This window comes from Poecile atricapillus, chromosome 2 (assembly GCF_030490865.1).
Source record: "Poecile atricapillus isolate bPoeAtr1 chromosome 2, bPoeAtr1.hap1, whole genome shotgun sequence".
NCBI classification, from domain to species: domain Eukaryota; kingdom Metazoa; phylum Chordata; class Aves; order Passeriformes; family Paridae; genus Poecile; species Poecile atricapillus.
Window position 1 is genome coordinate 67,088,469 of NC_081250.1, and position 24,973 is coordinate 67,113,441.

Sequence of the window (24,973 nt, forward strand, 5' to 3'; positions counted from 1 at the left end):
TTTTCTAACTCTTATTAAAAGAACAGCATTTAGTTCACAGAGCTAAATGCTTAAAAATGAAAAGGAACACTTTTGCAACTTTGGCTGCTCAGGTGTTTGTGCCACTCACTGGGAAAAGCCACAGAACTTCAGAGAGACTGGAATTATGGAAAAAGTAACATAACTTGTGCAGAACAGGCTGGGCTTTGCAGCCAATTTAATGAGGCTATTTACTTTGACAACATCTGCTATGTTGATACTGTACTCAAACCTAACAAAAAAGTGTTTGCTAGAGATTGCTCCTTGATGGGATCTGCAGCCACAGCCTGGAGAGCAGCATTGGAGGATCAGCTGCTGGAAACTGTGTAGGAAAATACAGACTCCATACTGGGACAAAGGGATGATCTGAGGTGGTCATAAAGAACTGAATTCTCTTCAATGCCTCCAGGCCAGAAGAAAAACTGCTTTTGTATGCTAAGCACTGTTTTTACTGAGCTCTTATTAGTAGCTACTTTGGGGCATTAAAACATTGCACCGCAGCAGAAATTCAATGGAATTTCAGGGGAAAAGGCACCTGAATAGGTACTACTGCAACTGAGGAGCCAGCCAGAACTCAGGAAGCACTGGGCTGTCTTAAGGAAGTGGCAGGAATTTTTCTGAAAAGTTTTAGGTTAACAAATTTTATTATTTGCTATCAGTTCTATTTATGATTTAGATTATGCTTCTCAGTCTGTTGCCAACAAACCACTGAAATGATCGGAGAAAAAAACCAAAAACCATGTTCTTACTTCTACACACACAGAAACAAAGTCTGAAATAAAAATTACCACACAACAGAGCATTCCAAGTACAGGACAAGCATTTGTTGACAAAAAATGAAAAAAATAAACAAAAAAATCCAAGATACTTGAGGCTTTTTTTTTACTCCTATCTCTTCATACCAACATCCAGTCCAGCTTTGGACTTAGACTAGAAACACTGGTAAAAAAACAGTGTTTTTGAGGGTTGATGCTAGCTGGATGCCAAGCACCACAGAGCTGCTCAGTCACTTTCCTCTGCAGCAGGACAGAGAGAAAATTTAACAAAGGGCTCAGGAGTTGAGATAAGGACCAGGTGAGACTGCTCACTAAAAACCACCATGGGAAAATCAGGCTCAGCTGGAGATATAAAGTGAATTTTTTACAAACAAAATCAGAGCAGGATTATGAGAAGTAAAATAAGCACTTAAAAAACACCTTTCCCCCACCCCTCCCTCTTCCCCAAGCAGCACAAGGAAACATGGAATGGGGGGTTATGGTCAGTTCATCACCCAAGGCTTCTACCACTGCTCAGGGAGAAGAGTCCTCCCCCTTCTGCACTGTGGGGTCCCTCCCACGGGAGACAGTTCTCTGTGAAGTTCTCTGATGTGTCTCCATCTCACCAGCAACAGCTCCCTGCAAACTGCTGCAGTCTGAGTCCATCCCACAGGCAACAGCCCGCCCAAAACTGCAGCAGCCTGGCTTACTCTTTCTATGGGGTGCAGTTCTCCAGGGACAGGCTGCTCCAGCCTGGAAGCAGAGTCCTCTCTCTCCCCACTGGGTCTCCCACAGGATCACAGCCTCCTCCAGGCATCCACCTGCTCCAGCATGGATTCCTCCATGGGCTACGAGTGGATCTCTGCATCCCCTGTGGATCCTCATGGTCTACAGGGGCACAGCTGCTTCACCACAGGCTGCAGAGGAATCTCAGCTCTGACATCTGGAGCACCTCCTGCCCTTCTTCTGCACTGACCTTGGTGTCTGCATGTTGTTCTTCTCATATGTTCTCACGGCACTCTTCTGTAGCCACAATCAAAACTGTGCCGCATCTTTGTTTTGATTTTCTTCTTAAATATGTTATCATGGAGGTGTTACCATCATCTCTAATTGGCCCAGCCTCTCGGCCAGCAGATTAAGTTCATCTTTGCAGCCATCGGGGATTGGCTCTGCTGGACATGGTGGAAGTTTCTGGCAGCTTCTCACAGAAGTGCCACTGCCACCCCCCCCCACCCCCCCCAAAAAAAAATAAATAGGCCATGCAAAACCAATAGAAGTGTAAATAACCATATTACAAAACTTATTGTCAAAAAATAAATAGAAATAAAATCCAGCAACATAATAAGAGAGTTCACAGGAAAGCCTGTCACACCATCTCCCAACAGATCAAGAATTTTGCTCAGCACAAATACAGTAAACAAAAGCTAGAATCTTCCCAAAGGAACAAGAAAAACAAAACACTTTAAATATTACAACATAAAAGCATGAAAGCCAGCATAAAAATCAATGCCATGGATACTAGCTCACTCCACATCTAAAAAATATATGGAGACAATAAAGGGTCCTTGAGTCAGACAGCAAAAGTTATTAGTTAAGAAAGATGACTGAATTAGGAAGGACTGACAAGATCAGGGCTGTTTATCTGAAAGAACAACAGGACTAAATAAATATACATAGTATGATGAAAGTTAATTAATATGTGTTTTTTTCCTTGCCCTCCTACTACAATGTCAAACAGAACTAAATCACTTTTCAAACTGATACTTTAAAAAGAACAGGTGGATAACTTTTAGGACTCAATGCCACAAAATAGTAGTGATGGCAAGAACCAAGAGGATTAAACTGCAATGGGATACGTGTATGAACAGTCCCTGCCATCCCACTATAAGCAATCACTAACAGATGGGGATTAGGGAGACCTTCTGTAACAATTTAGGGAAGGATTTCATACACCACCCTCTGTAGCATCCTGATCATGCTACTGCCGGCTACATCACACTCAGCTAGAGGGACACTCATCACAGCTCTCCAGCACTCCATGTTCTCTTACCAGAACTCTCTGGTGGCAACAGCTGTGAGCTTCATGGCAGATCTTCCACCTGGAAAGTGTGTATCCTTTAAGGCATGCCTGTTATCAAGCAGCCTGGATTAGAGCAGTCAGACTTCTACAGTGAAGGCAAATATTTTGTAATCTCAGTTGCAGTGTTTAATAATGCTTAGGCAAACTGGCCTTCACTTTTTAGTCTTCTCAGACATCTGAGTTTATTTGCCATTCTGTCATTACATCTTTTAGTTTAATGTAAAAGTTATTAATCTTAGAATTTATTTATTTTTGAGACAGAAGAACAAACTACAGGTAATAGCAAACCCAAGAATACCCTGATTGCATCTTTCTGACACTACTCAAGGAATCTCACAGAGCCTCTTCCAAAGCAAATATGTTCCTTTTTAAGACACAACGTAGCATGATTCTTTGTGAGGAGGGCATTCTTTGTCCTTCAGTAATGGAAAAGCTGGTAGTCCTCCCAGCACCCCAAATGCCTGTCCATGGCAAACAGCAAACCAAACAACATGATGGAGTACCTCCTAGCCAGACAAACGAGGTGTGCTTGTAATACAAAGTCTAAGTCCAGCTTGGCAAAGGCAAGGTCAGCAGTGGCTGGTTACCTCTTCTATCCCTTCCTTCCTAGCCCCGTGCTTCCAAACGTTGACATTGCCATACGCAAAGAAAACCCCCACATTCTTAGTTCCAGCTTCAGCTGCTCTTTCATGTTCTATGCTTGATTGGTCTGGTGCTGCAGTATGAGAATATTTCATAATAGATCTGTATTTTCATTTGTCCTTAATAAAGCTGGGGATGATTGATGTTTCAGTCAGAGCTGAGCAGTTTTCACAATCCATAAAAACGTGGCTAAGCACATAAGTGTGTTCCTACAACATCTAGGTGCCTGCCATAGTTCCAAAATACCAGAAAACTGGAAGGACTTCTGAATGCAACTGTAATGCAAATCTCATTATTAACTACCACTTTACTGAGTAAATATCAACATCTCCCTCCTGAATAACAAGAGCATTTCTAACAACAGTCATCGTATTTCTTAATGGAGAACCAAATTCACTGGCAATAAAGTCCAGGTTCCCGGAAGAAAAATTACTCTGTGCTCTCTGTAGACAGACTGGGTTTTAATGAGCAAGGAAGCCACAAAGGGCCTGATCCTAACCCCACATAAGTCAGTGGGATGGCTTCTACTGACTTCAGTGGGCTTTGGATGGAGATCTGAGGTCCTGATTTTGCATTTGTCACACGGCCAGCTTCACTGAAAGCCACAGGGAGTTTCAGTGTCACTCAAAGAAGAAAAAGGTTCTTAAAGAACTAATATTATCACTTTCCCCAATATGGAAAATTCCCCATTACAAGCAGGAAAAAGAAAACAAATTGCTGTGGATTTCAGATTTCATTTTCAAAAAAAAGAATTCTTAGGGATGACACTCAAGAGGCTCATCTTGTGCCAACCTGACTGTGAAGAAAGTTAAGTGCTCCAAATGTATAATGATCTTTCCCAATATCACTTACAGGTGGCTGTAGTGCTGACAGCATATTTTATTTTCAAGTCTACTTTTTTCAGTAATCGTGTTTTCCAGCACCAAAATGGTCTGTTTATGTGGAACTGGTGGAATGTGTTGGAACTAATACACTGGAATAGTCATTTACCATGGATGACATGTTGTATGGGGCTTTTTCATTTACAATCTGTAACATAGAGATTAAAATACATAGCATTTTCCCCTTGTATGGTATTTTTCTTTCTACTGTTGTGGTCTGTAAGATATTACTTCAGTGTACGCCTTCTTTAATGACCTTAATAAATTACTTGTAAGCCTTGAGTTAAGGACACAATTCTTCAATTAAAATTAATAGCCATAATTGCAGCATGTCTCTAAGGCGCTGCTGCTGTTCTCTGTTTGCTGTACACTATGGAAACACAGCTGGGGTCAACAAACCCCAAAGTGCTCTTCAAGACCAAGCACAGCATTTCCTCCATTTGATAGTCTGACCAGTCACAAATTTTAGCTCTTGCCCATCAAACTTGCAGCACCTTTGGCTACTTGATTATCACACAATGTGTGCACATACATTATTTCCCTGTGGATGCTTCTTTTTATTCCTAATTACAATGAAAATTAGGTCCCACAGCACACAGTGATTTCTGTGGGAGCTGCTAACACTTAGAAGCCCCGAAAATAAGGACTCATTTTATAAAGCCAAACCCAGGAATATCGGCATTAGCAGACGCTAAGAAAAATGTCTCCCTAAGCGACACAATTAAGCACTTGGCTTTGTGTAATTGAGTCTAGCCACAGACCTCAAGAAAAACTTGTATCTCAGGCACCATCCTAGTTGAGCTTCACTTTCCCAATCTCCCCACATCCCATCTCCCCAGAACAACTGAAAGCAATGTTCTGACCTAAACTGTTAAAATTCCATTGTGGCTTGTCAGATGTGTCACTTAATACTTCTGTCTAGGTGTCACTGGCCCACAGGATGAGGGTGGCAATATCTCAGCTGAGAACCATGAGTCCTTCATACACCCAAGTGACCAAAAAAACCCCATAAGAAATACATTAAATCATCTATCTCTTTTCTGGTGCTCATTCACAAAGAATGAAGAGTAATTAATTTCCTTACTATTCGTCTGTCTTACATGTGTACTAATAGGCATGAAAATACAAAACATAAAGCTCTTCATCCTCAGAATGATTTTTAAAAGGCACCCTTCCCTTGCATTTCTGTGTGATGTCTGATAAATAATAGATCAGTTGCATGGTGTTAGTTTTAATATTAATGTTATCAGACAGCTTTTGAGAGAAGTGGGGCAGAAACCCAAATTCTAGAAGAATTTGGTATGGCAGCAGTCACCATCCATATTATTTTCAGCTCAGGTCCACCTCTATAATATACAGACCTTATGGGGTGTACTGAACCATCACTTTCCCTTCAGTTTACCCAGAGACAAGGATGCTGGCTTCAATTTTTAAAAATTAATTATTTAAAATTAACTGCATGGTTAAAATAAAATATCCATTGAGCACAAAAACAATGGGAAGATACTGTGATCTGCTTCAGGAATACTGACATTTTTTTGTTCTGAAATTAAAGAAAACCTTGTTTCCTCAGCCTAAATGTTGACATTTCCCAGTATGGAGATAAGCAACCTTTGAGCTACATAATGCTTTGATTCAGCTTAAGAAATTCTTCCTAACTATAGGGCTTTATTTATCCCTACAAAAAAAACCAAAATGTTCTGGATCCATAAAATATAAAAGCTGGGATTAATTATTTAGCACTATATCCACCACTCTTCCCTACAGTACCAGGAAGCATATAAGGACCTTTTCCTCCCATCTTCTATCCTGGCAGATTTATAGAATGTATGTTTAGCTGAATCTAGTCTTAAGAATTAGGGGCCAGGCCACCTTGTTATCCCACTCTACAGTTCTGAGAAAGGCCTTGTGGTGAGTGCAAATATGTGCAGGCATCACACACATTCAATTCCCGACACACAGAAGACAGCGATGCCCTTCATTGCCCCAAGGAAAGCATGCCGTGGCTGCCTCACTACTGTGGCTGTTTTCTGTGGCAACAAAGACTGTTGTAAGCCATGAGCAAACAGAGCCCTCTCTACCTTCCCATGCAGATCTCTAGTCAAGAATTCAAGAGAATCTGAGAGAGCTCGGGAAGTGCTACAAATGTGCTGTTTCTCCACACTGCTCGGACACTGCAGAAAACAAGCATGCCAAATTGCACACTAATTTGCAAGCTGATCTAGGAGGAGAGGGACAAAAGTTACATGAAGGATGCATCTATTGTATTAAAGAAAAACTACTTTCAGGTACAGACCTGATACCCAGCCAGAACACATTTCTGTCTCTCACCCATATTCCTTTGCAGGGATTCTCAGCCTGCAGTGTTGTCATCCACCACTGGTGGCCTTGAGAGGACTGCTCCACCTTGACTTCCTAGACTGTACTGTTATTGTGGGAGAATGAATAGGGCAGGGATAGAGACCAAGACAAGAGGGGAAGGGTATGGAATCCCACCCTCAGACAGACAGCAGAGCAGAGCCTTGAGCACCCCAGGCAGCAGCAGATGGCCAGAGCACTGGCACAGGCAGAGAAAACAACTTCAATGAGTAGAGAGGGACAATACTCACCATCTAACAAATTTGCTTACAAAAGCTTCCCCCCTCTGACATACTCACATCCATCCCAATGCTCCTCAAACTCTAGTATGCTCACAATTGCAGACTAGGAAAAACAGCTCTGCACAGAAGTAGCCTCCACCTCTGCTCTACAAGGTCAGCAATTCACTAGGATTTCTCTGAACTCAGAAGCACTCATGAGCCTATTGCTATCCCTTGTGCATCCTGTGGCAGCTGACTCCTTTAGCCATTTTTCACAGTCCCACTGCTTGTCAATAAATCACCATGCTAATTCCTGTGACACCTCCTGTGAAGTGCTCTGGGAATTGTGGCAAAGATTTCTGGGCTGAATCTGAGAACTGGTGGTGAATGGCTGCTTTCAGGTTGACATGATGAAGAAAGGTTAAGCTCTTCAGCTGAGCAGCCTCTTAGAAATGATTCATTGTGACTCCAGCTCTCCCTTTTCTATACAGTCAATCCTCTGCATCTGCCTGAACACGTAAGGGACTTGACGCTTGTCTTCTGTGTTGCTCACATACTTCAGTTTTCCTCTCTTATTACCTGTGAAGGGTGATTACATTTCCTATGGAGTATCACCAGTGATACATCACACTTCAGGGCTGCATTTCCCCCCACCATCTAATGGGAACCTGTGCTTACTTCATCCTTTTCCTTTCTTGAATACCAATCCTCCTACAAGCCTGTGTGTTAGGCACCAGCCTCCCACCAAAGAATAATGGGACTCCTACTGATGCTCATTAATAGTAAATTATTTTCAGTCAGTAAGGACAATTCTCTCGGTGAAGATGCTGGAGAGCCAGGGATGGTACAGCAGAACACTGTCTGCCCCACAATTGATTTGAAAAGAGTGGTTTGAAGGAAACCTCACACTTCAATAGGAACCCATTAAGAACAGCTATTTGCACAGTGCCTGTCTGAACAGTGAAGACAGCAAAGAAAGTAGAATCTATCATGGTCAGCTGATTGTTCCATTTTTCTTTCTGTTTTTTCTTTTCTTTCTGTTTTTTTCTTCCCAAATTAGATGATCTTCAAATAAACATTGGCATCAGAGATCTAAACTAGCAATCACAAGCTATGTAAAAAACCATAAGTCACAGAACTCACTTGATTTTTGAATTAAAGCATGAAAATTTGGGGTATTTTTCTTTTTCTACAAGAAAGACTTCCCTGCTCCTCTTCTCGTTCCTCTCAGAGTTCTTCATGACACCTAAATTTGGACTTGCTATCTGGTGAACTCATAAAGCAACACAAAGGAATTAAGTATCTGAATCCACATGGGAATTCAAAAGCTGCAGGCCAAGCAGTTAGAAACCTTTGAAAAGGGTGCTTAGTGAACATATGCAGACAGATTCCAAGTCTACACATAGATAACAAATACAACACTGAAAAGGTCTGCTTCCATATCAAACAATACTTTTTTAGCTTGTGCTATGGAAGTGCATGCTCATTTTTGCTGTCTTTGACCTTACCCTATTTTGTACTACAAAAAAGCTGGAACAAGGGTGTTTGAAATTCAGAATTTCTAAAATATCTGAAAGACTTTTCTAAACAAATATATGTGCATATGTACTCAATTAATTCTCTATATTCATTTCAATCAGGAATGTTTTTGCTGGGGAGGAAAAGGAGGAATGAAAAGCTTTTCAGTTCAGTTTTTCAAAAAAAAAAATACCCAAAACCAACAAACCCTAGCAGATAGGTACTCTGGGCTCCATGAATGTCCTTGTCACTGTGCAGGACATCTGGCAAAGCCAAACTCCAGAAGTCTCTGTCCTGGTGGGGAACAGTAGGGCATCATGACTGCTGTAAAGCAGGGAGTGTAAGATCTGCTGAAGCCATGTATCAATCAGCATGGCAGAGTTACCTTGAGTTACTGCCATGGAGCACAACTCCTGGCTCCTTTAAATTTCCTTTAGGCAGTCAGGATGAAAACCTTATCAGCTGAGAACTTACCACAGCTCTGCTGGGACATGAACAGAACCCATATGTCTTCATAAAATATCTCTGAGCAGCCCAGTGTTTACCCTGAATTAATTTGTCCAGAAAGTCCATGACTACCTCCAAGCAGGGGCCACTATGAGAATGGACCTGCTATTTCTACACTGCTGCTTTTCTAAGGAAAAAAAGGCAGCAAAGAGGAAGAGCCTGAAGAGTGTCTGGGGCTACTCTGACTGTGAATCATGCAAACAGCACTGGCTGTTGGGTTGGTCTTGGGAAAAGGGAATGCCATACACCAGGAGTGAAATGTGCCAAAACTCCATTACATACACGTCTCCTAAGCTGAAGCCCACAAAGCAAAAGAATATTATCTAGTTCCCAACCACCTACCATGGGCAGGGACACCTTCCACTAGACCAGGTTACTCAAAGCCCCATACAACCTGGGCTTGAATATTTCCAGGATATGGAAATATTCAAGATATTAAGATATGGTTATTCAAATTATTAGAGAGATGCTTCTGCCTGAATTAAGGAGCAAACAACACCATATGCTATAGTCAATAGTTAAGATTTTTATTTAACAGTAAATGTGAGAGAAAGACAAATAAATAGGAAAGGGGGGGAAAGGGGGAGAAAGAGTAACAGTCAAAAAAAATATCACCACTGTGGATGCTGATGACATCCCCACTGGTCCTCTTCTGATCTTCTCAGTGGGGATGGTCGCCTCCACCAGAGGTGGGGAAGCCCACAGAACAGAATCCAGTAGCTTTATATTCACTCAGGTTCAGGTAGGAACACCCAGGTACCTCCCCTGGAGCAGGGAGTTTTACACTGGATGATACAATACTTTGGATCAGGGGACACTTCAGGAGTGCTTGGTGGTTCATGACACCTTCTAAGACACTACAGCAATTATGGCACAGCAGGGATAGATACCTTCAAGCTACCTGTGAATGTCCTGATACTGCTCCAGAAGGGATTTTCCACAGCTGAGCCCACTTGTGTAAGAACTTTGGCATGATAAAAAGCACTACACCACTTCCAAGGACTTGCCTTTTATCAGCCTTTCCTTTACCTTGTTCAACACCCAGCTTTAGCCTCCAGTGATGGGTATACACAACCCCACTGCACCTGGGCAAATGGCCAATTGTTTGAGTCATTAACCACTAACAGTCCAGTCTCTCAAATGGGGCATCCACAACTTCTCTGGGAAAACTTCCACTGCCTCACCACCCTCACAGCAAAGAATTTCTTTCTAATCAAAACCCAGCATCTCTCAGTTTAAAGCCATTCCCCCTTGTCCTGTCACTACACGCCCTTGTAAGAAGTCCCTCTCCAGCTCTCCTGCAGGCCCCCTGTGGGTATTGAAAGCTGCTCTAAGATCTCCCTGGAGCCTTCTCTTCTCCAGGCTGAACAACCTCAGCTCTCTCAGCCTGTCTTTGTAGGAGAGATGTTCCAGCGCTCTGAGCATCTTTGTGGCCTTCTCTGGACTTGCTTCAACAGATCCATGTCTTTCTTATGTTGGGACCCAGAGCTGGATACAGCACTCCAGGTGGGGTCTCACATGGGCAGAATAGAGGGACATAGCCCTCCCTGCTGGTCTCCCATGCTGCTTTGGATGCAGCCCAGGATACAATTGGCTTTCTGGGCTGCAGGTGCATGATGCCATGTCATGTGGAGCTTCTCATCAATCAACACCCAAAATCTTTCTCCACAGGGCTGCTCTCAAGCCATTCTCTGCCCAGCCTGTATTTGTGCTCGCCATTGCTCTGACACATGAAGACAACCTTGCCATCAGCATGACTGCAGAAGGAAGGACAAAAAGGGTTCTTATTCTCAAGAAAACCAGGGGGCATTGATCCTGGTCAGGACAAGAGAGAGAAAAGAGATAAGATGGACTGGGAGTACTACTGTAGTGCTTTAACTAGCCACGATGTGGTTATGCTCTACTGTGACAGCTGAAGAAAGGCTCAGAAGTGAACAAGTACCCTCTGACAGAGCCTCCCATGAACAGTTAATCTATTTCAAGAATATTATAGTCTTACATTCATGTGACCAAATGAAGGGGGAAAAAAATCCAGAGCTGGAGAACATTGTTCATTAATTGAAAACCAATCTTCTGCTAGCTGCTGTCAAAAGCAGCCGCTGGGTTTGGTTTTTTTTTTCTGCAGAGAAGCTGCTGCTGGGACTTTGCCAGTTCAGCAGTTAAAGGTAATCTCAAAGAATCCCTCAGCAAATTGCAAAGTGCTCAGGCTGAAGAACAACAAGGTGTTTGGGGACTGACGTGATTGTTTTAATTTGCGTAATACTAGCAGCAAGCAGCACTTAAGAATTATTCTGCTTAAGTGACCTATTCCAGAAGCAAGACAAAACCAAGCCAGCTTTAATGAATAAACCAGACCTAAAAGTATTTGATTTTATCCCCATGTAGATAAGGAAAAATGTAAAATCTGGCATCTGGAAAGTGATGTTCCTACATCGTATTTTCTATATACTAACAAGGAGCTAGGGGCATGCATTGACACAACACAGCAGTCAATAGGATCTGACTCTTTGCTGTCAGATCTGTTCTTTTTACTGTTTGGAAAAGAAGAGACACAGGTCATCTGAGTACTCCCAAAGTCTCTAAAGATGGTGCCACAGTGCACCTACCTTCCTTCTTCACAGCAGCCAATACATTTCCTAGCACTTCGTTTAACAGACTTTGACAAATGTGGAGATCTCACCCCAGAAGTGTGCAAGTAATTGACTCAAAGGCAAGAAAAAATCCTTTCTTACCTATTCCCCACTTATATTTTTAATAGCATAGCTATGTCAAAATGCAGCAAATCAATTTTTCCTCCTTACTGTCTCCACTCTGCCTTTTCAGAATATTTTTAGTTGCTCTGATTAAAAATTTACCTCTAAAGACAACTGAGGACACAGTGCATGTCTTGATTACAATTCTGTATAACTTTTTCAGCCTACCTATGTATCTTCCTTTCCTTACTTACTTCCCTTATCTTTCTAACAAAACAGAAATATTAGTAACTAACTTTGAAAGACAATAGGAAAATAGCCTCACAACAAAATGCAGAAAATACACTTTCAGAATGAACATGTGAGGCCATCACATGTGATTAAACAAGTTACCTTACACAAGAGAAACATGGCATGCTAAGATAAGAAACACACTTGCAGGTCTTGCCCAAAGCAAAGATGAAAAACCTCAGCATTTCTGTATTCTGTATTGTAGGGGACAGGTACTCACCCCTGGACTCTTATCTCTCTCTGTCCTTTTCATCGGGGACAACATGGGTCACAAATGTCTTGTGCCACTTCTATTACATATTCCACCATGTGTGATTAACCAGTATTTCCTCTATTACTTTGTCCAGATATCATCCCTGAAATTCTACTTTCCTTGAAAAAATGTGTGCAGCCACAGTACTTATCTGAATGTCACCAAAATATAAGACTATATGAATGAAGGAACGTAAATCCCTCTTCCTGGGATTCTCTGCATGGCAGCAGTTTTCATTTGCTTATTCACAGTGGGCAGAGACCTTTCTACCTTTTGAATGCCACTCAGCCACCCTTTCCTTTTTCCCATGAAATCTGTTTACTATCCAAATCTGGTGAAGTCTTGACCACTGAAAAAGAGATTACTTTCTGATTTAATTTCTGTAGGTCATTCATCTTGATTAGACAGCTTAGACGAATTGAGTAGTAAAAGACCTAAACTTAAAATATATGAAGGATAAAACAGCCATTGCAAAAAGTAAGGGAAACATCCCTTTCTTTTCTTCCTTTGGTATCAATATAGTCCAAAACATTCTCTCTCTTTTTTTTTTTTTTTTCTTTTTTTTTTTTTTTTTGCAAATGTTTGTTCACTAAAATGTTCCAAGGGGGAAAATGTCAGCTACAAATCCTCACTCATCATGTATTTGCACAGCAGTGCTTAAAGGTCCTTAAAGATCTCCAAGGATTTGAAAGAAATAATTCAGACAGGTCGAAAAAAACAGTGCCATTGCCTTCCAGTGTCTGGTTACACGGCTCATGCAACACCTGACAACTCCAGGCAACTCACAGTGAACTCACTTCACACACCATGCATGGAGAAATTTATTCCACCATCCAAATGTATGAAAGTTTAACTGTTTGATGTTAATGCATCAAGCAAAAATTGCTGCAATACACAGGATGGACTGTGGAAAATGTTTTGCTCACTGCAAAGAGACACTTCTCTGCTTCTCTTACAGATGGCTTGCTCCTGTTCTTGCCAAAACCACCAGAGTTTCACTCCATTTCCTTGGCACTTAGAAAAGTCACAACTTCTCCCTCACATATGCTGGCTGATTCTTTATATACCTGAGTAACAGGTGTGTTACAGCCATGTTTTGCATTATTCATCTTGGATGAAGTTAAACCCTGACTGTGTGACACATCACACATTACTCAGTTTACCTCAATGTTGTGTTTTGCTTTTGCTCAGTTAAGTTAACCTAAGATGCGTTTAGCCTGGAACAGTTTTAACTACCTCGGCACAGAAACTTGGCATTCTCCTAAATTTGTGCTTTTCAGCAATGAGACTCCTTTCTGTTGTATTTTTAAATTGCCTGCTCTTCCCTAAAAGTTGCCTCAATATTATTACCTTACAAATCAGATAATCGAGATTTACTTGGTTTCAGGCATCTCCTCCTTGCTGAAACAATTACTTGTGCCATGCTTTTTCCTGCCCCCACTTTCCTTTTCCCTGTAGAGAAACACATTGTCACTGCTAATAAACACACCATAACTGCAATGTCCTAGAGAATGGGTATCAGTCCAAAGCCCAGTGAAATCTTGAAAGGTATCTGAATCATAGTAAAGGCAACTATGCAGTATTACACAGACAGCCTCTATAAAGGATCTTAATTTAAAGACTTCTTTTTGCGCTATAAATTAGTTTCATTTGTGTAACATTTTCTATGTTCATATTCTTATAGTCCTATAATTAAGAAAAGTAGTTTAAGAAGGAAAATAAGACTACCAAATGTCCTAATTCCTCATGAAACTGGTGTTTTTAAAGGATAAAAAAAATCTGAATTTTAAATTTTAGAAGTGACTAACTACAACATGAACTTATTATACTGTTTGTATGTAACTAACATTCAAAACAGCGGCACTACAGTTTTTCCAATCCTAGATACTTTTCTCCCATCCTCCACAGCAGATTCACAAAAAATTCAAGATAATGATTACAAGTACCTAGATCTGTAACATACAGATCCATAGCAACGCTGAGGATCTCTTATGTTAATTTCTGTGCCCAGAGGCTTTTCTGCAACACTGAATTAAAGAAGCCACTGTATCATTCCCATAACAAGATGATTAGCTACGAATTAAGACAAAGAAGAAAACTCTTTTCAAAATGTCAGTCTTCCAAGGCCTTTAAAAATCAAACAAAATTACTTATGTGGCTAACATCATCAGTTCTCAAAAGTTACATAAGTTCACACATCCTGTTTTAAGGAAAAAGGGCAAAGTAACTGTTATGTTTTAGTCTTCATTTATGATTCCCTGTTAATGCAGTACATAATCTCCTTGGAATTACTGATTTTTAATGGGACATTTGAAAATATTTCTTTTACTGCTGTTGCAGGTGAAAAATCCAAGAGGACCACAACATCACTTACCAACAATCCATTAGTGTCACCTCTCAGATTCTTCAGATATAAAGGTGAGAATTTTTTTCTCCTTATAGTGTCAAAACATATTTGGATGTCTGCTGAGTGAGGTTTAAATAGTTTTAGAGAACAAAACTAGTAAAGATCCTAAATCTGTGTGACAATTCTCTGTGAGCAATCAACCTTCCCATCTATTTGCAGAAGCCACAGAGGGAACTAGAGGTGTATTCCTTGAGGAGGAACAACTATCATCCCTGGAATATGTTCTGAATGGGTCAAAGCATATCAAAGGAGAAAACACACAGTAGAAACCCAGAGTAGTGAATCCTGTCTTTACCTCTCCACTCTACTGGTATGGAAGACACTATTCTGAGCAAAGAAGAGAAACATGACCTGTGAGTTGAGCCATGACTGATGCAGTGCTGCTGGCAGGCTGTCAGAGCAGATGTGGATTTCCCCAGTAAGATGCTGAGAGTAATCACAGAGTAATACTGCCACTGTTTGAGGAAGCAGGGAACAAGATTCCTCCAAACTTTCAGACTTGGAAGAGCTACTTGCACCACACATGGGATTTCCCATAAGAGATGATGTAACAATGAAGATAATTGCTGGTTTGGTATCACTGAGAAGAATGTAGACAAAAAGTGGCAACGAGCACAGAGGTGTTACACATACAATAAACTTTCAGCATGAATGAATGGAAGGACCAGCTCCAGAAAGGGGTTCAACAACACAGTTTTCACAAAAAAGTGTTGATGGTACTGTATCAGAACCATCATGATAGAAGACAGCAGGATCTGTGTGCACAGCCTCCAATGTCTAGGTACTTGTGCTGACTGATACTATGGTGCACTCCAAGTGACAATAAGAAGTTCTCCATATCTCCAATAAACTTGCTTCTTGATTTTGCTGAAAGATACAGTCTGTTCTTTACAATGAAAAGTACTCATTAACTTATCCTAACCTGTATTCCTCTTCTGCACACACCATCTTGAGTAAAGGGTTAAGATCCTTTTGCATGATTTGCATGTGAGAAAGACTCAAGAATTAGTGACTCAAAGCTTTAAGATGCCCACACAAACTTCATTTCCATTTCTGTTTCTTCAAACAGCACAAACTCATACAACACTACACAAAAAGGGTAAAAAGGAAAAAAATCATCGAAAAATAAAAATTCACTGAAACACCATGAAAACTAGGCCACAGAACAATCTGGCCTGTATCACATATCAAATTCAAAAGATCAACAGGGTTAGATACCTGGATGTAGAAAGAAGAAAATAAAAAATCTATAGGTGTTGGAGAATAACATGAAGCATTTTCCTGTCACCTTCAGAAAAGGTTTATTATCTGCCTTCCTAGAGCACTTAAAAAAGTCTCAATACAAATAATTTTAAACCTCAGTTTTAGTAAGCTAGATAGCCAGCAGCCTTTCTACTTGATTTGGAAACAGCAAATTGAAAAACAGTACATATGTAGCAGCTGATACTTGTCTGGTTATGAGGCAATTGTTATTACCAGTTGGACAAATACCCTGTGCACTCCCTGGTCATGTCAGTGCTGCTAAACGCATATGGTGTTCTGAAACCTGAGAGACTGTTCAACAGCATATAAATACGTGTCAGAGAGAAATGAACAAGGTCTTTTTTTTTTTCTCCCAATTGAACACCAACAATAGCATTTTGCAACAAACCATTATTAGCACTGATGTTATAGTAAAGGTCTACTAGTGTGTCAGGACTAGAAGAAGAAAGGAAGAGAACAAGGAGACAAATATCAGTCACTTAGCAAAGAGCAGGACTAGAATGTTAGACACACTATAGACAGGAGTGTCATGCACTGCCAAATGTATCGAGAAAGGCAGTTGTTCACTGTTGCTGTCAAAACCTCAGCACAAAGCTTTGGGGTAGTCTGAATACCAGAAGCTCAGTACTAGTGGAAAACTGAAAAATAGATAGTACTTCTTTTAAGTAAAAAGTATATATTTTTTCTGCTGTAGAAAAGCTCTGGAGCTGAAAAATGAAATGTGTATCGAGAACTTATTGGTATACAGAACTAAAATATTCGAAAACATTTATACTGTGACCACAGGAAAAAGGTGTTAAAATTTTTACTTACTTTGGATGTGCAAATTCATCCAGTAGGACAACCTTTTCTATCAAGTCTCCACCAATGGTTCGAACCAAATCATAGAAATCATTCTGAGAGTATGCCTCAGAAGGCAGCCAAAAGGAGATGTCATTGATCAAAGGTGGGTATCTGCTGAGTGGCTAAAAGAAATTAAAAAAACATATCTTTATACATGGTTGGACTTGATAACTATATCTACAACTGTTCTGAACTTACATAACACACAAAGTACACAGTTTAGAGGCTTTTTAAAATGCTCTTTGAAGTGCAAACTGACCTCATAAACAACTGAGACGGAAGATTTTGTACTAGGAAATATCTTTTAAAGATCCCCTTGTAACAACTTTGATTTATTCATTCAGAAGAAAAAACTTGTTTTGTTTGCTAAAATCAGTGTTTATGACCCTGAACACACTTTTGAAACAGAGCTGTTTAGAACGAAGAGATAATGTAAGGTGGTTTTTCACTGGGTAGAATTGCACTTTTTGAAAGCTTTTTTCAGACTTTTTCCAGATTCAAAACTTCTTATCACATTCAGGTATAAAACTTACATGCATTTTACAGGATTCTTCTATTACACAACATATTTACTATTTTCATTGTTGAAGTTTTAACGAAGTCTTATAAATAGGCACCTTCTTGATAAAATGTTATAGTAAGAAACACATTTTGGCTTGAAAAGTGGCATCAGTTCACTTTCCAGTGGTTTTTATAGACACTCAAACAAAAAAAGGTAAGGCTGTTAACATAATTATTCATTCCACAAGTACCACAACAGGCTTTCAAACACAAAGGGGTATCTTTGCTGCACAAACTGGACATACTTTGCTGCAAAAAATCCTGCATAAAGTGGACAGACAGTGTAACTTGTTATTTGTAAAAACAGGAAGAGAAAGAGAAATCAAACCAGACAATTAACTTTTCAGTTCCGATGAAACTTCCCAGGACTCTGTGGGTTTCAGATCTCACCTTTGGTGATATGTTTCTCTCTTTGAAGAACAGAAAATGGTAACATTCTCCTTTCATGACCTCTAGGTTATACAGTAACTTACTTCTGCCTTGCATTAATTACCTGCAGTTGTAAAAAGTACTTTTGTACAAGACTGTTGGAGTTTGTAAGAGAAAACATCTGTTTTATTATTTTGTTTATATGTACAAAAGATCCCATGTGTACACCTTGGTCTATACAGTATAATATCTCATTGAAAAATGTATTCCATGACTGGGAATGTTTTATGATGGAGCAGTGGAAACTTAAGTGAGTACCTGCTAAAGCAATGAACCCGTTAATAAGGCAAGTTTACAGCATTCTGATTTACTCTAATACTGTTCTGTAGACTGTAAACTAGTCAATAAATATCTGATAAGGAATACAGTGGAAGTTTTAAATTAATAGCCCCCCCCAGCAAATAAAATTGTGAATCACAAATGATTATTGAACTTGTTAAAGGAATAAACTTGTCAAACGAATTCATATCCTGTACATCAAATTAAAAAAAGGAAACTTGCACAGCAAATCCATTTCAAAAGAGCTTTTGATAAAACACTAATGAATGAAACACAAATGTCTCTGCTACACAAAAGCTGCAGCTGCAAATGCTGGATATGCTCCTTGGACAACAACCTGATACATGTGTTAGTGTAAATAAAGTTATAATCCTGCAGTGGACCCCTATATTCTCACCTCATTCCTATCTACCACTTTATTTACTACTGCTATAGCTCAGGAATATACTGAATACACTTCAAAGTTTGGTGGGACTAATACAAAACTCACTGAACTCATAGTTCAAGACATTTAATCATTCAACCAGAAAATGTGGCTCATGAGCCTTAGCATAATGAGGCACCTACTTGCATTCACACAGGTACAAGGACAATAAAGATAAATAATTACATATTCAGGTAATGTTAAAAATAATTAATGTTCAGAAATGTCCTGTGCTGGTTTTGGCAAGAAATCACAGGGGCTAGCATGGGACCAGCTTTTGGATTTGTGCTGAACACAGGGTTGGTAACATGGAGATGATTTTGTTATTGCTGGGCGGTATTTGCACAGAGCCAAAGCCTTTTCTGCTTTCTGTACTGCCACACTGGCAAGAAAGCTGGGGAATTTGGGAGGAGACACAGCCAGGACAGGTGACCCCACGTGACCAAAGAGATATTCCAGACCATATGACATCCTGCTCAGTATATAAAGTGGGAAGAAGAAGAGGGAAGGGAGGGATTTCTGGAGTGATGGTGTTTGTTTTCCCAGGTAGCCATTACATGTGATGGGGCCCTGCTCCCCTGGAGCTGGCCTGCTCATGGGAAGCAGGGAATTAATATCTTGTGTGTTCAGCTTTTTCTCTCCAGTGTCACTATTGTGGATACAGAATTGTAATTTTGTGTGTGTCTGCTTGTGTGTGTTACAAAATCTGGAAGGATAAATGCTAAAAACATAACATAAGCATAACTTTTTATTATTAGCTACTAGCCTTTTCTCAGAGCTTTGTAATACAGAAAAATCTTTTATGGGAAAAGGCAAGGCAATAATCCCATATTATATTGTCCCTTCACCACCTGGCTGCAGTCGATATCGTTGCAGTAAGTCTTATATCAACACTAAAGTTGGTATAAGGATAAAATTCTTAGTTCTCAAACGTATCGATCTGTTTGTTGTAGAGCTACATGAGTCTCATAGTAGTTTATTAGCTACACCTAAAATGCGAATAGGCTACTAAAGACTCTCCCATTGGCAAGCCAAAATGAAGTTCCTAAATTTGTATTCATGCACTCCAGCAAATACATACTGTGGTCCACCAGGCCACTTCTCCATTCTTTGATCCTTTCTAAACTCGCCTGCTCTTTAACAGCAGACTTGCCTAGAGTCCACTGGCTTTGATCCTTTTTCAAGTTCAAGGCAAATGCTAACATTGGAGACCATTTCCTTATGAATTTACAGACATTTCAAAGGCTCCCCTTGAGAGAAATGTACTCTTCCCACTGTATCTGCTACTCTGCGGTCGCCTCCAGCCACCACTTCCAGCTACATTCTCTTCATGGCTTAGGAGTCCTCCAGCACAATGCTTAGAGAAGACACCAGGACACATCTGGTTCTGCAGGATATATGTTGGCTGAACCCTAGCACACTACCCAAGCCTGGAAGCCCTGCTGCTCCTGCTTCCAATCCCTGATCACTTCCTTAGGTTTCTGAGGAACAGAAAAGAGGTTTAGGGAAAGGTAAAACTGATCCTACCTGCAGAGTGCTGCTGCAGGGCACTGGCCAAGTGTGTCAGTAAGCACTGCTGATGCACAGACATCCTTTTGATTCCATCAGAGCTTTGCCACCACAGTGCTACTTTAAATGTTCTTTTTACTTTCAATTTCAAACACTTACATTGACATTTTTCAACAGCCTCAGAAAATGAATGCTTTCCCAGAAATTACACTATCTATAAGACTCCACTGAACCCATCTTGCAGGGAAATACTGCAAATAATGACATCACATTTTTCAATCACCCAAGGTGAAAGCATTTAGGAATGCTGAATTACTATAATTTCTTTAAATAATGAAATGGAAGTTTATGGTGATCCACCCTCAATGATATATGTTTACTAGTCATTAGTCAAAGTTCTTTCTCTGGCTAATAAATAAGCCAAGTGCTTCCTAAAACTGCAAGCTTTTCACTCCCATGATGCTACTTTTAGTATAGAAATGAGTAGTTGGAGACCAGTACTATAACCTGCTCTGCCAGCGTGCCTTGCCTATGTCTGGATGTACCTGAGGAGTGCACCACTGAAAACACAGGGCTGTTACTCTTTCATATGGGTTGGTGATAGTTTAGGGCACTCCTCATCTCCACCTCTTTGCTCTGCCTTTCTGTCTGAGATTACTGCCCCTGCAGCAGCTGATAAACACGTGCCTGTTCCTTTACCACTGCAGCTCACAGCCTGCTGTTGCCAGCTGAAAATTGCCCCTCTCATTGGTTTATGTTAATATGTGCTGGATGAAGAATTGCAGCAGCTTAGCTCATTGGGGGACAGCTGTCTTAAGCAGCAGCAAGATCCACCAAAACTCATTTGTCAGCATTAAATAGCAAATACTTGGTCTCTGTGTATGTTGCCACACCAGGGCACTACTCTGGATGCTTTGGCAGCAGGAATCAAGTGGTCACCATAAGAGTGGTATCTGTTCATCCACACATGGCAAAGGATCACCAGCTAGGATGGATCCAGATACCTCACAGCTATAAGGGTGAGAAATCTCCTCTGAGGGCAGAACCTCCTAAGCCATAGTAAAAACAGCCGGTGCTAATGCACAGCCAGTGCCAGTGAATAACCCACACAAAGCCATGAAGTGTCTTTAGCCCGGAGTCCCAGAAAACAGGATGGACACCAGCACTTTCCACAAATATTTGTTATTAGGAAAAAAAGCCACTTTTCCCCAGATGCAGTTGGGTGCAACATGGCAAGGGGACAGCAGAAGTTTTGTGCTGTGGCTGTTCATTTGCTGCCTGCCACCAGCTGCAGATGGGACAAAACAAATGGGTGACAAATATAGCAGAGGGAAAAGCTGTACTTGTATTTTGACAGTGGCGACACAAATGCAAGGTTAACAACAACATGTACCAGAAACTGGGTTAGCAATTCCACAGCAGCCAAGCTATTAAAGTCAGCCATGCTTTACTGCCATCACCAGTCTAAGTCAGAAAAATATGAGACCTAGCAGCATTGTGGCTGCTAAGCTTTAACAGTCCTGCATTGCCATGTTTTGGAGAAATATCTACATGAACTATACGGTTTTAATGCAACATCATATTCTCATCAAAATGAAAACTACAGTCCTGTAATAACTGAGCCTTTCTTAATATATTCTATGGTGAAACTACATTAATTCAGTGTTATCATAAGAAATTTAAACACGTAACAGGCATGAAATTCAAATTTGTAAATTTACAGCAGTAACTTAACCCACATGCATGTAATGAAGTTTCTTGTATTAGTGTGTATGCGTCTAGATTTACACTTCCGTATTTATGACCAGTGTAAACAAATTACAGTTGCTGCAGGGAATAAAACTTCGAATTTCTTGGCTGCCATGGCTTAAAATTCAGTCACAATGTTCCCCATTGTTAAAAGTTTTCTGCCCTCCTTACCAAACTGATCTTTTCCTTAGTTTTGTATAGTAAGTTCTATAATATTCATACATGTAAACACATACACACATACACAGTTTTATGTGCAAAGACACATCTTCAAAGGAGAAAATGTAAATTTCAACAGACAACTACCATAAAGTCTGATAAGCAGATATAAAATATTTTCTGGAATTAAGCTCTTAAAACCAAAGCAAATGGACTAGTCATGGGATCAATGCACTGCTCTGTCCTCCTGCAGGGAGTGGAAGAAGAGCATTAACCTCCACTGGTGCTCTGAGCTTTTTGGTGAATGAACACAGAAGTATGATCAGCCCTTTTTAGACACCAATCTGCTCATCACAACAGAGTTCTTAACTTTGAAAACCTCACATACAGGTACAGGGAACACCATATGTTCATGGGAACACCAAGTGCTCCATGGATTTCAGGCACTCTGTACATGGACCATTCTGAGTGGAGAAGGTTTTCTTTGTACATGGAGATATTTAAGAACAATCTGGATGCAGTCCTGTCCCATGTTCTCTGGGATGACATTGCTTGAGGAGGGAAGTTAGACCTGACAGCCTGCTGTGGTGCCTTCCAACCTGACACATCCTGTGGTTCTGACATTCCACATCCAGGTTGAACAGGGAAGTGCCCTAGGAACACAGACTTGTCCTCTTAGCTAAGTCCCAGTCTTCAATGTGAGATGACACAAACCCGTGGACCAGGGCCCTCTCTGCTGTGCACTGCATGTTGCCAAGAGAGCTCTGTCCCCTTCCCACCTAAACTACACCCTATGGGGTCTTGTTGGAGATAACAATTTCTTTCTTGAGCCCCATTCCAGGTTACCTGAAGGTGCAAAGCAAAAAAGAGCTTCATTGCTTATATTCTGCCTAAGCAGTCACCAGACAGCTCTCCATATCATCCCACTTAGTCACCTTTGTCAATGCTCATCAGGCACCTTTGATCAGGTAAACCCCCTTAAGATACAAAATAAATGCACATACATGTGCACATGCACAGGAACAAGTGCAATGTCTCCTGCATGCTAGAAGTTCATAAAGGTCACAGAGAGGAACTTGCCTGACAAAGAAATGTCAATGTCTAATATGACACTGAAAGAATTAGAATGTGTAACAGCCAGTGAGGAGATTATGATGCCTAGGGAGGCCACCTGAAACAAAGGCTAGGCAGTGTTAAAGGAATGAAGTAGGTATTTATTAAAAGGCCTTCAAAGGATACACCTTGGGCAGTACAAGAGCCTGACCGTGGCTCAAGATGAACAACCAGTCAAGAGTTTTCACACTTTTATAGGTTTTGGTCCATTTACATATTGGGGTTAATTGTCCAATTGCAGCTTCAGGTTATGAAGTCCCATCCTCTCAGACTGTTCTCAATTAGCTGTTGTTTATACTTTTTGGGGCCTGAAGCTGCAATGGTGTCCTCGGTTCTCCGTCTGGCAAAGGATTGTTTTGTCCAACTAAACTGTGAGGAGAACTTGCTAACACTTTGTGTGAAGTTCAGCGTTACATACTAATGCAGCACAGAATCTGGAAAACATGAAAGATGAAATTTAACTCAATTAAACTTTGTTGATAAGCCCCACCTCTTCCAAGCAGCACGAAGAATGCACAAGAGGACTGGTGCTGTGGCAGAATGAGTGAGTGGAATGCTTGCCTTTACACACATTCACCCAAAAGTAATGCTGATTACTAAACCTCTGTGCCCCCACTAAAAAGGGACACTGTGTTCTTACATTTTATTAAAATGCAGTAACTTTATTTTAAAGTCAAGCCTGTTTAAATTTGTAATGAAAAATGAATCGAGTTTAAAGTCACAATATACTTCTCTGAGTACAAATATGCATTTTAAACTGACCTGTGGACAGAAAGCTGAGAAATAAGGCATGGCTTTTGAGAAGATTTCCAGACACAAAAGAGCACTTGTATTGCCATGGAGAGGGTTATGATTCTAAATGATTAGTAAGGAATTGAAAAAAAAGTCAGGAAAGACATAAAGAAGATGAAAGTGTTGACCTAATCGTATTAGCAGCAAGGATGTTACAGTGTACACAGCAAAGATACTCCCAATACCTGTTCCCTTGGGTATTTGGATATGCCTTGCTTCTTGTGATATGATTATAAAAAACACCAAAGGATAAGTATAGATTATTCCTAAATACCAGTGATGGACTCCATTGCCCTGTGTTTAATGAGGCAAAAATTACTTCTCTTTTCCATAGAACAAAGTAGGACTCACAGGAAGAATCACCCAAAGGGATGGCTCTCTACTACTCACTCCCATATCACAGCTCCTTACAAACCCTTTTTGAAGTATCAGGGTGAAGAAGCGATTAGCCTGACATTTTCCTTCAGCAGTTCTATGTCCACTGTGGGAAAAAATGCATTTTCCTTATGCTTCTTTCCCAGCCTCCTAGCTGATAGCCTGCTGAGCTAGTTGGTTTCATGGTGCTTATCTTCCTCCATTTCAATCACAGATATATTATTGCAAAACAACTAAAAACTAAGAAATGCTTTTTCTGTTATTGCTTTTCCATTTGAGCAGTTGCTACCACAGGCCTGATGTACACCAAGTGGAACTGATGGGACAATCCTTACTATGTTGTGATGTCTTCAATAGAAAACAAGCAAGCTTCCATCTTGGGAAAGGAATCCAGTGATTTGGAATGACCAAAATGGTAATGTGGATTCTCACACCAAACCTAGTAATTAACACTTATGACTGCCTTTTGCATAGACTATCCATGTTCTGTCTGTCCTTCCTACCCAAATATCCCATACCGCAGACAAAATCACAGGCAAGGGTAAAAAGAAGAAAAGACACAAACCTCAGAAAACAAACTGTCAATGAATAAAAAAAATCATATGTGTCCTGCACTTCTCTAAAAATACCTGCCATGCCTGCAAGGAACAGGTATTAGCTGGTATAAGTCAGCAGAAACCCAGCTTCCCAGAAGATAGTAAGAATTTTCTCTTCAGCAGTGCTGAGCACCAGAAATTCCTGCAGAAGGCTTTGGTTGCTGCAGGCATTCGGTGTTTGCCATACTCAGAAGTCAGGGTTCCTCCTTTCTGATGGTTTGGTTTGTGTATTTTTTTCTCATTATGCTTAATAATAA

General features: G+C 40.5%; 1 protein-coding gene across 4 annotated transcripts in view; it reads right to left on the reverse strand.

The window, feature by feature from the left end:
- The window catches only part of FARS2 (phenylalanyl-tRNA synthetase 2, mitochondrial), a 244,530-nt gene that overhangs the window by 61,756 nt on the left and 157,801 nt on the right, over positions 1-24,973 (reverse strand). For all 4 annotated transcript variants that reach the window (XM_058831259.1, XM_058831262.1, XM_058831261.1 and 1 more), the window contains one exon: positions 16,701-16,852. In XM_058831259.1, coding sequence (XP_058687242.1) covers positions 16,701-16,852 — 152 coding nt within the window. The remainder of the gene's footprint in view (positions 1-16,700; positions 16,853-24,973) is intronic.